This window comes from Schistosoma haematobium, chromosome 5 (genome assembly GCF_000699445.3).
Source record: "Schistosoma haematobium chromosome 5, whole genome shotgun sequence".
Lineage (NCBI taxonomy): Eukaryota > Metazoa > Platyhelminthes > Trematoda > Strigeidida > Schistosomatidae > Schistosoma > Schistosoma haematobium.
The window spans coordinates 2,551,208-2,564,170 of NC_067200.1; the positions used below are offsets into that span (position 1 = coordinate 2,551,208).

The 12,963-nt window shown below is 35.7% G+C and overlaps 1 protein-coding gene across 1 annotated transcript in view; it reads left to right on the forward strand.

Annotated features, from left to right (window-relative positions):
- MS3_00011102 (uncharacterized protein) overlaps positions 1-12,963 on the forward strand; it is a gene marked incomplete at its 3' end in the record, with an annotated part of 67,125 nt that overhangs the window by 33,255 nt on the left and 20,907 nt on the right. Inside the window, exon 2 of the mRNA XM_051219508.1 lies at positions 3,044-3,262. Within this exon, the coding sequence (XP_051064673.1) occupies positions 3,044-3,262 (219 nt within the window). The remainder of the gene's footprint in view (positions 1-3,043; positions 3,263-12,963) is intronic.

Here is a 12,963-nt window from a genome sequence, read left to right on the forward strand (position 1 = left end):
TCATAGATAGTTTTTCATCACAGAAGGATTTTTTGTGGATATTATAGTAATTTCAGTGGTTGAGATCATGAGTCAATTAAAGCTAGACCATCATGAACGGCCGTAATAGACGGCCGTTTCGTCCTAATGTTGGACTCCTCACTAGTGCGCTTCCATGATCGAACACAGGACCTATCAGTCTCCTGCACAAGCGCTTAACCACTAGACCACTGAGCCTGGCGACATCCAACGGTAATAATATCTAACTTCAACTAATCCACGAAATCGAGCGACACATCCACCATCGTCTTCATCAGTGAGTTACTAACTCACATCATCATTTGGAAAAAGATACATATTCAATTGTGAACAGTTTTTAGATCAAGTTCTCTACATGTTCATAGTGTTTTATCAATTGTAGTTTGATGACATTTATGTAAATATTAGCATAAAATTGTTGTTCATATTAACATTCTGCTTTTCATTTGTTTTATATTATCAAGTTCTGTTTGTTTTATGATAGAACACTGATAAATACATGAATGTTTATGTACAAGAATTTAAGTTAAACAATGAATTGCCCTATTTATTTTATATAAATATAGTTTGATAAAAAGGCTAATAACTCATTTCAATCCAATATGGAATTATCTAAATGCGATGAGATAATAATTTATGTATGAACCAATCAGATTTAAGACAAAAAGTCTTGGCGCGAAATTCATTCAACCGTTTGACTAAATAGAATTTTGGCATTCTAGTTGATGTCAGTTCATGATGAAAACCAAAAATCTAATTCTTAATCCAATAGTGACATGTTACGGTGATATTTTAGAAAGCTCCATTACATTCTGATTAAATGGAACTCTTCAGCTCAGTTAGGGCCTCTGAAGGCTCTGTCATAGTTCTCAGAAGCCGTCTCAATAACATCAATTGTAAATCTTATTCCATATTCTTCCAACTGCTTTATAGCCCTCATTTAGTCTTAGTAAGTAGTGTTGTTCAAAAGTTGTTCACAAATTATAGTCTCACCCCAAAGTGTTTAAGTTATTCTGTTGTGATTGACAATGATTGCGACAACATACTAAACAAATATTGACTAAGGAACATATTCTTTTAAGTTATCTTATTTTAGATAGGCTAAGTTAATAGGGCTAAAACAAGAAGAAACAAATTAAAGTTTGTGTGAGTCTGCGGTAACATAAAACTTTTATATCTTCATTGAGCTACTATAATCTATAATCGTAACTGATTGCACAAAATATCGTTATCTTTTGAGTTGAACTAAATTCATATACACACGTTAGTGTTCATAGAAAAAGTATATTTTATGGTAATGGTTTTATTTGATCTTCTTGAGTACAGAAGTAAAGTGAAGACTCTCATTGTTCCTAAGTTTTATTTATTTAAACACTTAAACATTGGCACAAGAAAAAACCCAAATAGATATGCGTCACATAAATTATTCGATTTCTGTGAGGGATATGATACTGACCATGTACCCAAATCGAACAACGTGATTTACTTAGAAGGCCACACTCGAAACCACCAACCTAAAAGTTTGATCCACAAGGTAGTGTAGTGGAGGAACGTCAGGAGATGCAGTCACATGGTTGCCGGTGACCAACAATTCGTTCATACACTATTTGTTTCTTCAGGATTTCATAATCCATGTGTACGACTTGTATGGAATGAGGGTCTTCCAACTCCATTAGGTGGACTGTCTGTGTCCAGAGACCCGGTTAAAGTACCGAACATTCGTTTTTCGTCCTCTCAATTTCTTAAACAACACCATGGATTAGGGAAGGCAGTTAGTACGACTTCCGTGGGAGTGGTTGTATTAACTTGGCCATGTGAGAGCATTTTGAGAGAGGTAGCTAACTCTCCTCACTCACGGTCGTACCAGGGTATTTGGGGGTAAGGACTAGAGGAATACGAAATTATTCACAATACAGTAATCAATCAATATAAATATTCAAGTTCTAATAGAAGCTGAACGCAGAAATATCAATCCATCTGACACGCGTTTTAATCTCATGTGAATCATTAGTTTCATCAAGAATGCACATATACCATGCTGACAAGTGACAATCAACACAAAACCTATATCTAGTGTTTACAAGAATCTATGTCGAAACGACCTGCATCGGTACGTAATGTATGCTAAGTCAGATGACTTAGACTAGTGACTGTATTCCATTTTGACTGACAGAATTCAATCAGGATTTATGATCAGATAAACAAAACATTGGTTGCTACGAAGAACTAGTCATTTTACATGGTCTGATCCGTTTGTATTAGCTGTAGAACCGTCACTTATAGATTACGGAAACTTGTTAAGATATGTTTTTTCTTATATATTTACTAGCGGAAAGGGTTCAGACCACAAAATAGCCCCTGGAACCCTCCTTCTGAGCTATAATTCCTCATTATCATCTTACAACTTTACTATTCTTAACTGATTTTGGCTAAGACTATTGAATACATACCACTGTTCCCAATAAATACACTAATTAACATGAACTTCATGAGTAAATCTATTAGACAAAGCTGATTTCCAATATGTAGTTGAAATCATCTCTTGGTCAAATTCCGATTTTTATGAGTATTCTGCCAATATTCAAACCTTATAATTCACGAACAAAAAAATCAACCTAGATGTGTTTTTGCTTGACACTGTTTGCTTGTATCTTCCTATTGTTGTTTTCGATTGAAATTGATTAATCTCTTGATACCATATGTGTATCCTGTGTGGAATCCCTCAATATTGCCTTAAGTTACAAATATTATAAACAGTGATGGATAGACTGAAACGCGCGTCCTGGATTTCACTGCTAACCACTATCCATGTTTGCTTATAAGTAGTATGATGTGATATTAATCAGTGGTGACCATAGGTGTCTAAATGATTTACCATTTATTCAGTCATTTCACTCACACATAACTCAGTTCAATCTGAAATGGTTACCTAAATGTTATATTGAGTTTAGTTCTCGAATATCTTTCATTGTCAATATACATCACATATTAAACCATCGATTCCATTTATTTTGATTATTTTTAGGCTCGTGTTGAATTAGTTTTAATATTTGTTAAAGTTGGTCAAGTCGATACAGTGAATGAACGATATCAAGCAGATATATTCCTTCAAGCAAGATGGCGTGAACCATTACTTGATGCTATGTGGAATAAAACTAGTTTAAAATCAAAAAGTAATTGGCAAACAAATCCTTCAATTGAAAATCCATTTACAGATTTAACATCAAAACGACAATTGAATACGGTAATTTTTATTCTTTTCATCATCTTACATTCATGAAATGATCTTTTATTTATGCTTTTCTTATAATGAGGTCGATGATACTTGTGACAGTCTAATTGGAATTTTTCTCAAAGTTCCAAGAAGAATGTGTATGCAAATGAAGTTGAAATTACATTAGAAGCGAAATAGTACGAAGTGCTGATTGTATAGTATTACGAATCAAATGAAGTTAGTATCTCATAAAGTATGCATCATTAAGCTGTTTAAAATCTAACATACTATCCTGGATAACCTAAAATACAAGTGTTCACTCTGTGACAAAATTAGAAGTGATGATTCTGATAAGTCCTAAAGGAGAAGGTCGGTCCAGTCTGTTCTTCACTAACGCGATTTAATTCAACAATAATATATGAGAATAATCAGGATGTCTAGTTCAAAAGCAATCATTCAATAACGATCATTTGTCCGATCTCAGTCAGTAACAACGTAGAACTTCGTATATACGTACATCAGTTCGAGTTGTCATACCACATTAGCACAGAGATGCAATTGTCGATTCAAATCCCGTAGTGGAAGTGGTAGTAAGAGTATAAGCAATAATCGGAAAGATTGGGGTTTGAAGATGTTATTCAACGAGTATAATCCAATGAAATAAATTTGGAAAGAGAAAAAAGAAGGGGACATGAAGAAATCAGAAGATTAGAATTTGGGAGAACACAAAGTGAGGACCTGCACCTGCGCCATTGCAAACGATTTTCAGGCATGTCATTTAAGGTCTCTAACCATCGGTCGCTATCATCTCGCGGTCCCCAACCAGGTAGTCTACACCTACCAACATGACTCAGTCCACTTGTCAGTGACTTCATAGATTTGTGCCATGTTTTGGTCTGTTCGTCTCTAGCTTTCTTTTAATTTACTCCTATACAACAAAACATCGCACGTCATTTATGGCGTAGGCGAGATATCCATCTACCAACCAAAAGTCGGGTTTACTGTCCCAGCCATCTCAACTGATGAAGTTTTACGACTTCATCATTTGATTTGCCATCCTTACCTAGTACCCATTGCCTAACAACTGCATTACTTACTCAGTGGTCCCAGGATATACGAGCAATATTTCGAAGACACCTATGATCGAATACTAGTAACCTACGAATATCCTCTACTCTTACCGGCCATATTTGACTACCATAAAGTAGGACGGAACGAACTGCTGTGCAGTAAACCCAACTTTTGGTTGGTAGATGGATATCTCGCCTACGCCATAAATGACGTGCGATGTTTTGTTGTATAGGAGTAAATTAAAAGAAAGCTAGAGACGAACAGACCAAAACATGGCACAAATCTATGAAGTCACTGACAAGTGGACTGAGTCATGTTGGTAGGTGTAGACTACCTGGTTGGGGACCGCGAGATGATAGCGACCGATGGTTAGAGACCTTAAATGACATGCCTGAAAATCGTTTGCAATGGCGCAGGTGCAGGTCCTCACTTTGTGTTCTCCCAAATTCTAATCTTCTGATTTCTTCATGTCCCCTTCTTTTTTCTCTTTCCAAATTTATTTCATTGGATTATACTCGTTGAATAACATCTTCAAACCCCAATCTTTCCGATTATTGCTTATACTCTTACTACCACTTCCACTACGGGATTTGAATCGACAATTGCATCTCTGTGCTAATGTGGTATGACAACTCGAACTGATGTACGTATATACGAAGTTCTACGTTGTTACTGACTGAGATCGGACAAATGATCGTTATTGTTATGTATGGTACTTGAAACTTATCATTCAAAACCTAATCTTGGGCCTCTCGATCATACAACTGAAGAATAAACAGTTATCTAAAGTTTTTAGTAGGTCTTTACTCCATACCAATACAAATAGAAACTTCCTGTTGCATTAAACTACTCTACAAAAAATACCTAAGTAACCAGTAGACACAACAATTGTATATTAATACATAACTAAGAAAGTAACGGCCATCATTATGTTCTTAACAGTTGAATTCACAAGATAAGCTAAGCTAGATAGCCGTTTCATTGTAGTATGGGACTCCTCAATTAGGCACATTCATAATCTCGTACATGGAAATCTACTCAAGGACATTCGATCTCGCGTGCGAACGTTTAACCTCTAGACCACTGAGCCAGCGTTCAACGGTGTTATTGTTTAACTTTAATCAAACCATGATCTTGCGTAACCTTTCATCCATTGAGTGATGTAGATAAATGTCTCACACCTAACAAGGATTAAACTCCAATGGTCATCAATTCTCACTAGAACTAAAGAAAATCTATCTTGAAACAAGTCACAAGTGAGCACAAATACTACAATCCCCGTAAATTCCCATATTGATTATTGTCATCATTGAAGAGGTTAACTAAACATTACAAACCCCTGGTATCTAAATCGTATTCCTTACTTTATTTTACTTACTTACTTACTTACTTACTTACTTACTTGCTTACTTACGCCTGTTACTTACAATAGAGGAGCACATGCCGACGACCAGCATTCTCCAACTCACTCTATTCTAGGTGTACCTTTCTAGTCCTATCGAATTGTTATTCATTCTTTTCATGTCTGTCTCCATTTCATGTCGTAATATATTCCTTGGTCTTCCACTTCTCCATTAACCTTGAGTATTCCATGTGAGAGCTTGCATTGTGATGTAGTTGGTTACTTTTCTCATCAATGTTTTCTCAATACTAATCAGAAAATCTTATTGTTTACACTACAAATCGACAAACATAGTCAAATCTAATTCACTTGATATTGTTTTACTTGAATCTTCCCATTGATGTTTTAGGACTGAAATTGATCAGTCTCTTATTAGCATATGTGCATACTGTGCGTATGCCTCGATATTGCCTTAATTTACAAGCATTATAAGCAAAGATGGAGTGAACATCAACTCTGAGATGCAGGTACATCCAGCTGACGAGTCCCAAACAGGACGAAACGCGCGTCCTGGATTCCACTGCTAGCCACTATCCATCTTTGCTTATAGTCAAATCTAGTTTATAAATAGTGAATATTTAAGGTGTTTTATTCTATTCATATCATTTTAATCTAACTGTCAATAACAGTTAGTATAAGAAGTAGTTTTAATGACACATTTCATTCATATATATGTATATGTCCTATACTTAACTAATTCACAATGACTTTAACTAAATGATATCATTGAGATTAGTACTATTAGTATTATTATTATTATTGTTAATAATAGAGATAGTCTATTTCAATGCTTTTGCTTATGTCAACCATTACAAATTGAACAGTTTAATTCATTATACTTAATGCAATCACAGGATATAAACAAACAGGTCAATTTATTATTTATAATCTTCTCAATAATAACTTGGTGTGTGGTTGTGGAGTTTATTAAGTTATTTTTTTTATTGGGATCATGGATCGATGAATGTTAGATCACTGTTGAAAACCTGGAAACACTAGACGGCCATTTTGTCTTAGTGTGAGGTTCCTCAAAAATGTACATCTATGATCCCACATGTGAGACTCGAGCGCAGTATGTTGGGTCTTGTTCACGAACAGTTAACTTGTAGGCCACTGATCTGGACAACTTTCAACGGTGTTAATGTTTAAATTCAGATAAACCACAAAATTATATAATGTACTGAGGTAGATATTTGTCTCTACCTGATATGGTTTCTTACTAGAACTCCGAGAATTACTTCATTAAGCCAATTATTGGTGAGCACATAGTTTCAAAAATGGTTTAACATTCATCAGTTCATGATCTCAATCAAAAATACAATAACAATTCGGTCATTAATTTCTTTTTAACATTTCACTTCCCAATTTTATTGATTATTTACTCTATGAATCTTTTCTTTTTCTTTTATTGAACTACATGTTTGTAATATGAATATTTTTTTATTTCAATGAATTGAATAAAATATTGAAAAAAAAAGAAAAGATGCTCAATTAATTAATTGAACAATGAATATGCCACAAAAGCCCTTGCACGTCCGTGAGGAGGAAGAGTCAGCTATCTTTCTCAAAATGTACTCACATGGCCACGTAAATAAAACCCCTCCCACGGAAATCCTACTAACTACCTTCTCTCATTCACGGTGTTGTTTAACAAATTGAGAGGACGTAAAACAAATATCCCGTGCTTTAATCGGGTCGCTGGACACAGACAGTCGACCTAGGGGAGTTGGAAAACCCTCATTCCATACAAATCGTACACATGGATTATGAAATCCTGAAGAAACAAATAGTGTATGAACGAATTGTTGGTCACAGGCAACCATGTGACTGTATCTCCTGACGTTGCTCCACTACACTACCTTGTGGATCAAACTTTTAGGTCGGTGGTTTCGAGTGTGGCCTTCTAAGTAAATCACGTTGTTCGATTTGGGCACGTGGTCAGTATCATATCCCTCACAGAAATCGAATAATTTATGTGACGCATATCTATTTGGTGCTTACTTGTACCAATGTTTATGTGTTTAAATGAATAAATAATATATAAATTGAAATCTAGGCTAAGCGTTTCGACTTATTTGTGACTCTTCAGACATTTCAATGTGGGTATTCATATCTACACTATAATGTATAATACTTCGCTTTAATTCTCTATTATTTTTGAATCAATATTCATTATCCACATAATTCATGCCCTTTAGATTAAAACAACTTGGATTATATCTAGTCTAGTGTTAAATAGTTAGAAACAACAGGTATATCATTTTGAATGTATTATCAATTCTCTTTGGTGTAAACCAAGTTATCTTTCAAAAAGTTTGGTCTATTATTTTTAACAGAGGGGGTTTTGTGGAGATTTTTAGAAATTTCACTGGTTGAAATCATGAGTCAATTGAAACTAGACTATCATGGAAAACCTGGGAGCACTGGACGGCCGTTTCTTCCTAGTGTGGGTCTCCTCAGCAGTACGCACCCACTATCCCGCACTCCCCGAGTTTCGAACCCAGGACCTATCAGTTTCGCGTCAGGCGCTTAACCAACTAGACCAATGAGCCGGCATCCAGCGGTGTTAATGTCTAACTCCAAACAATCAACGAAGTTGCGCCACCATATACCATTGTCTTCAGTGAGTTGATATGTCACAACAGTCCTGGTTGAACTCCACTGGTAACGGCTTCTCACTAGAACTCCAGGAGTATTTCTTGAAGTCAGTCACTAGTGAGCAACATAATGTACTTTCTACTTCATTGCTTAACTGAGTATTAGACTAAATTATCTTATTTACTCTCTGAAATAATCATAATCCATGTAGATATACATATATAACATTAGCAAAGTATCATTAACTGATTTCATACTTTATGGATGTCACTGATTACCACCACCAGCAACAACAACAACAGATATCGATGAGATTATAATTTATGGACGATCATTAAGCGACGCTAAAGTAACCCTGAGAGTGTTCACTTAATAACTAAGACCAAATGATGGTTATAAACTAATGTAAAGGATTAGAATTCTGATTCATAGTTGATAGGATTAAGATTAGAAATTAGATCTAAAGTTTTCATCACGAATTGACATCAACTATAATGCTTAAACTCTATTTGATCAAATTGTAACACGTTGTATTAGTGTTTATTCGGAAGCAGAAACAATGTGAAACAACAACACAACAGTGAGAACTGGTAACTACCTCTGAATTGAGAACGCGACGTACTGACACAACAGAGATATATTTAAAAATTGAAAGATTCGGTTCTAGTACAAAAAGGAAAGCTTATTACAAAATGAATTTATTCATTGTCCTGCCGGTTCAGTTTGCTTGTTCCTCTTCTTCTAGTACGTTCACTCTTTGTTGCCCTGTAATGAGGAAAACAAACTCATATTAGTAACGTCATATGTAATGATTTTTAATACCATTACAAAATTTAGATGGTGGTTGAAGGTAGTCAACAGGAAACCCTGGACCCGGGTTTCGTGCTACTTGGCACTCGTCAGCAAGATGTACCCGTAATCTTGTGGGAACTAGTGCTCCCTGGCGGATTCGATCTCGTGTCACCCAGCTTCACAGTCAGAGACGTTACCACTGAGCTATCCGAGCCATGACTAACCTCCTGTAGGACTGAGATGTAATCACAATTGATTGATCACTGGGTGGTGATCAATGTCATGCTTGTCTAGTCCTTATTAGTGCAGATCGAATGCTATCGATCATGTTGCAATGTGGCCACCAGTCTAGGTGACTCGACACTGCGGGCACTATGTATTGAGATTTAGATGGTAGTTGGAGGTAGTCAACAGGAAACCCTGGACCCGGGTTTCGTGCTACTTGGCACTCGTCAGCAAGGTGCACCTGTAATCTTGAGGGAACTGATGCTCCCTGGCGGATTCGATCTCGTGTCACCCAGCTTCACAGTCAGAGACGTTACCACTGAGCTATCCGAGCCGTCTAAATCTCAATACATAGTGCCCGCAGTGTCGAGTCACCTAGAGTGGTGGCCACATTGCAACATGATCGATAGCATTCGATCTGCACTAATAAGGACTAGACAAGCATGACATTGATCACCACCGAGTGATCAATCAATTGTGACCATTACAAAATGAATAAATAAATTTCACGTCAATATCCAAGACATATTACCATAAATCTAAATTAGTTTGTCCATAAATTATAATCTCGCCCAGATATCTTTTTCCAAAAAGTTAAAAGTTCCATATTACATGGTGAATATGATTAACAAACAATAAAGAAACAAACACATACACACAGGTACACGCACGTACGCACGCTTACACATACGCATACATACATATACAAATGTATACAGATACATGTATAATTCCATGTATTTCCTTTTGTTTTCTGTATATAGTTAAAAGTACTGTATGACAATTAGAAAATCTGTGTACGAATTTACGAATCTCTCTCTATATAGTTTGTAAGAAATCAATTTTATGATCCTAGATACTACACACACACACACACTTGAACACACACACAAAGTAAGTAAATAAACTTTTGTTTTCAAAAAAAACATTTTTAATTCCTATCCAATATCAAATGAATATTGTTAATATGTAACTGATCTTAAGTAATATTAAAGTTTAAGATCATGAGTCGTGAAAAGCATTAGACGGCCGTTTCATTCCATTATAGTACTACTCAGTAGTGCGCATCCACGATAACGCATAGCGATATTCGAACCCAGGACTTGTGTGCGAAACTGTTGGGTCTTGGGTTCGAATCTCGCAGGGCGAGATCGTCAATGCACACTGCTGAGGAGTCTCACAGTAGGACGAAACGGCTGTCCGGTACTTTCAAGTTTTCTATGATTGTTTAGCTTCAAGTGATTCATGAATTCAACTAATAAAATTACTTTATTATCCACATAACCCCTTCTGATATGAATATTAAGGTGTATGCTGCTGATGTTAATAGATATATATAGTATATATCATCAATGGAATGTGAAATGACTAGTGAGAGAAGGTTAAGAAGATTGAAGAGAAGAGAACGAGACCAGAGAATGTTTGGTGTAGAAACGAAGGAACAGTCAATTTTGAGACCATTGATTGATATTTTGCAAATGAAGTATTTACTGTATGCAAAGATGAATAGTGGCTAGCAGTAGAAACTAGGACGTGCGTTTCGCCCTATTTGCGAAGATAAAAGCAAAAATTATCAAGTGAATTTAAAACTTCATCCTATCACACAGGTAATTGGCTATACAAAGTCAGTAGTTAAATGGATAACGCAATTTCGTTTGAAACAAACAGTACTGGGTACGGGTCTCAGAGTGAATATCAGGTGCAAGATGCAGGTGCATTCAGCTGACGAGTCCCAAATAGGACGAAACGCGCTTCCTGGATTCCACAGCTAGTCACAGTCCATCTTTGCTTATAATGCTTATGACCTAAGGCAATATCGAGGCAATCGGCATAGGATAAGAGACCGATCACTTACAGTCCTAAACATCAATGGGAAGGTTCAAGTAAGCAATACCAAGTGTATTTACTGTATGATTATTAGATTTTACAAAGGCGTTTTGTAAGTTTGTACTTAAATACATCCAATTGTTCCCATTTGTTTACTCGTTCACTACAACATTATAATAAATAAGTAACTATTCACGAACAATATTTGTTTACAATACAAAAGAAACAATCAAATCATGAAAACCATCCTGAATCTAAGTTCGCTTAAGTAAAAAAAAAACGAAAATTCAATTTTGTCCATTAGTTCATTGTTCTATTTATATTATTTATTTAAACACATAAACATTGGTAAAAACGAGGCTTCAAATAGATATTCGCCATATAAATCATTCGATTCGTGTGAAGGATATGATACAGACCAGATGCCCAAATCGAACAAGGTGATTTGCATAGGAGGACACACTCTCATTAATCAACCTGGAAGTCTAATCCAAAAGGCTCTGGAGCAACGTAAGGAGATGCAGTCACATGGTTGCCTGTGACCAACAATTCGTTCATACACTATTTGTTCCTTTAGGATTCTATAATCCATGTGTTCCATTTGTGTGGAATGAGGGTCTTCCACCTCCGTTAGGTGAACTGTCTGTATTCACCATCCCGGTTAATGCACCAAACATTCGTTTTTCTTCCTCTCAATTTCGTAAGCAACACCATGGATGAGAGAAAGGTAGCGAATTGGTCATCTGTGGGTATGGTTGTATTGACGTGGCTCTGTAAGAGCATTTTGAGAAGGATATTTACCTATACTGCGATTCGTATTAAATGGTTTCACATATTTGTTTCTGTATATAATTCCATTGAATCATGAAAACATCATATCGATAGTGGTCATTCCAGTTAACATACATACATAGAGATAAGTTCATCTATCGACTGTTATCACATATTAGTAATAATTCGCATACTATGTATATAAAGTTGTAGTGAGACTATAATTTATGGACGAATCAATCATATTTACGATAACACGTCTTAGAGTCTAGCACAAAATTCATTCAACCATTTGGTTAAATAGAGTTTTGGAATTATAGCTTATTGTCAGTTGGTGATGAATAGCCTAAATCTAATTCCTAACCTTAACTCCATCAACTGTAAATCATAATCCTTATTCTTCAAACCCCTAGTTATTAAGTGGGCACTCTCAAGATCAGTCTAGCTTCACTCAATGATCGTCTATAAACGATAATCTCACCAAAGTTGTTTCTTTGATATTTATTTAACTGATCATTTGTTTATTAGTAAAACTTAAAGTATCATGTTAAACAGACAATGATTGCGTCACTCTATTGTTTATCAAAATAAAAACAATTCATTATATAAGCAATGATGGACAGTGGCTAGCAGTGGAAACCAGGACGCGCGTTTCATCCTGTTTGGGACTGGTCAGCTGGATGTATCTGCATCTCAGAGTTGATGTTCACTATGGGACTCGAACCCAGTACCATTCGCTTGTATCTTCTCATTGAGGTTTAAGACTGCAATTGATCAGTCTGTTATTGGCATTCATTATATTAAAAAGGTCAATGTGAAAAAGTGTGTAATATGTGTAATGTTATCTTATAAATCAGATTAAAATCATTTCTAATTACGTAATTATTAATAAGATTGAATCTTGACAATTCTATCCTAAATATAAGCCCAAAACTCTAAAAGACTTAGAAAATCACTTTGAGATCATAGACCCGATTATTACTTATTTACTTACTTTCACCTGTTAACCCTTGTGGAGGAGTATAGGCCCCCGATCAGCATTCTT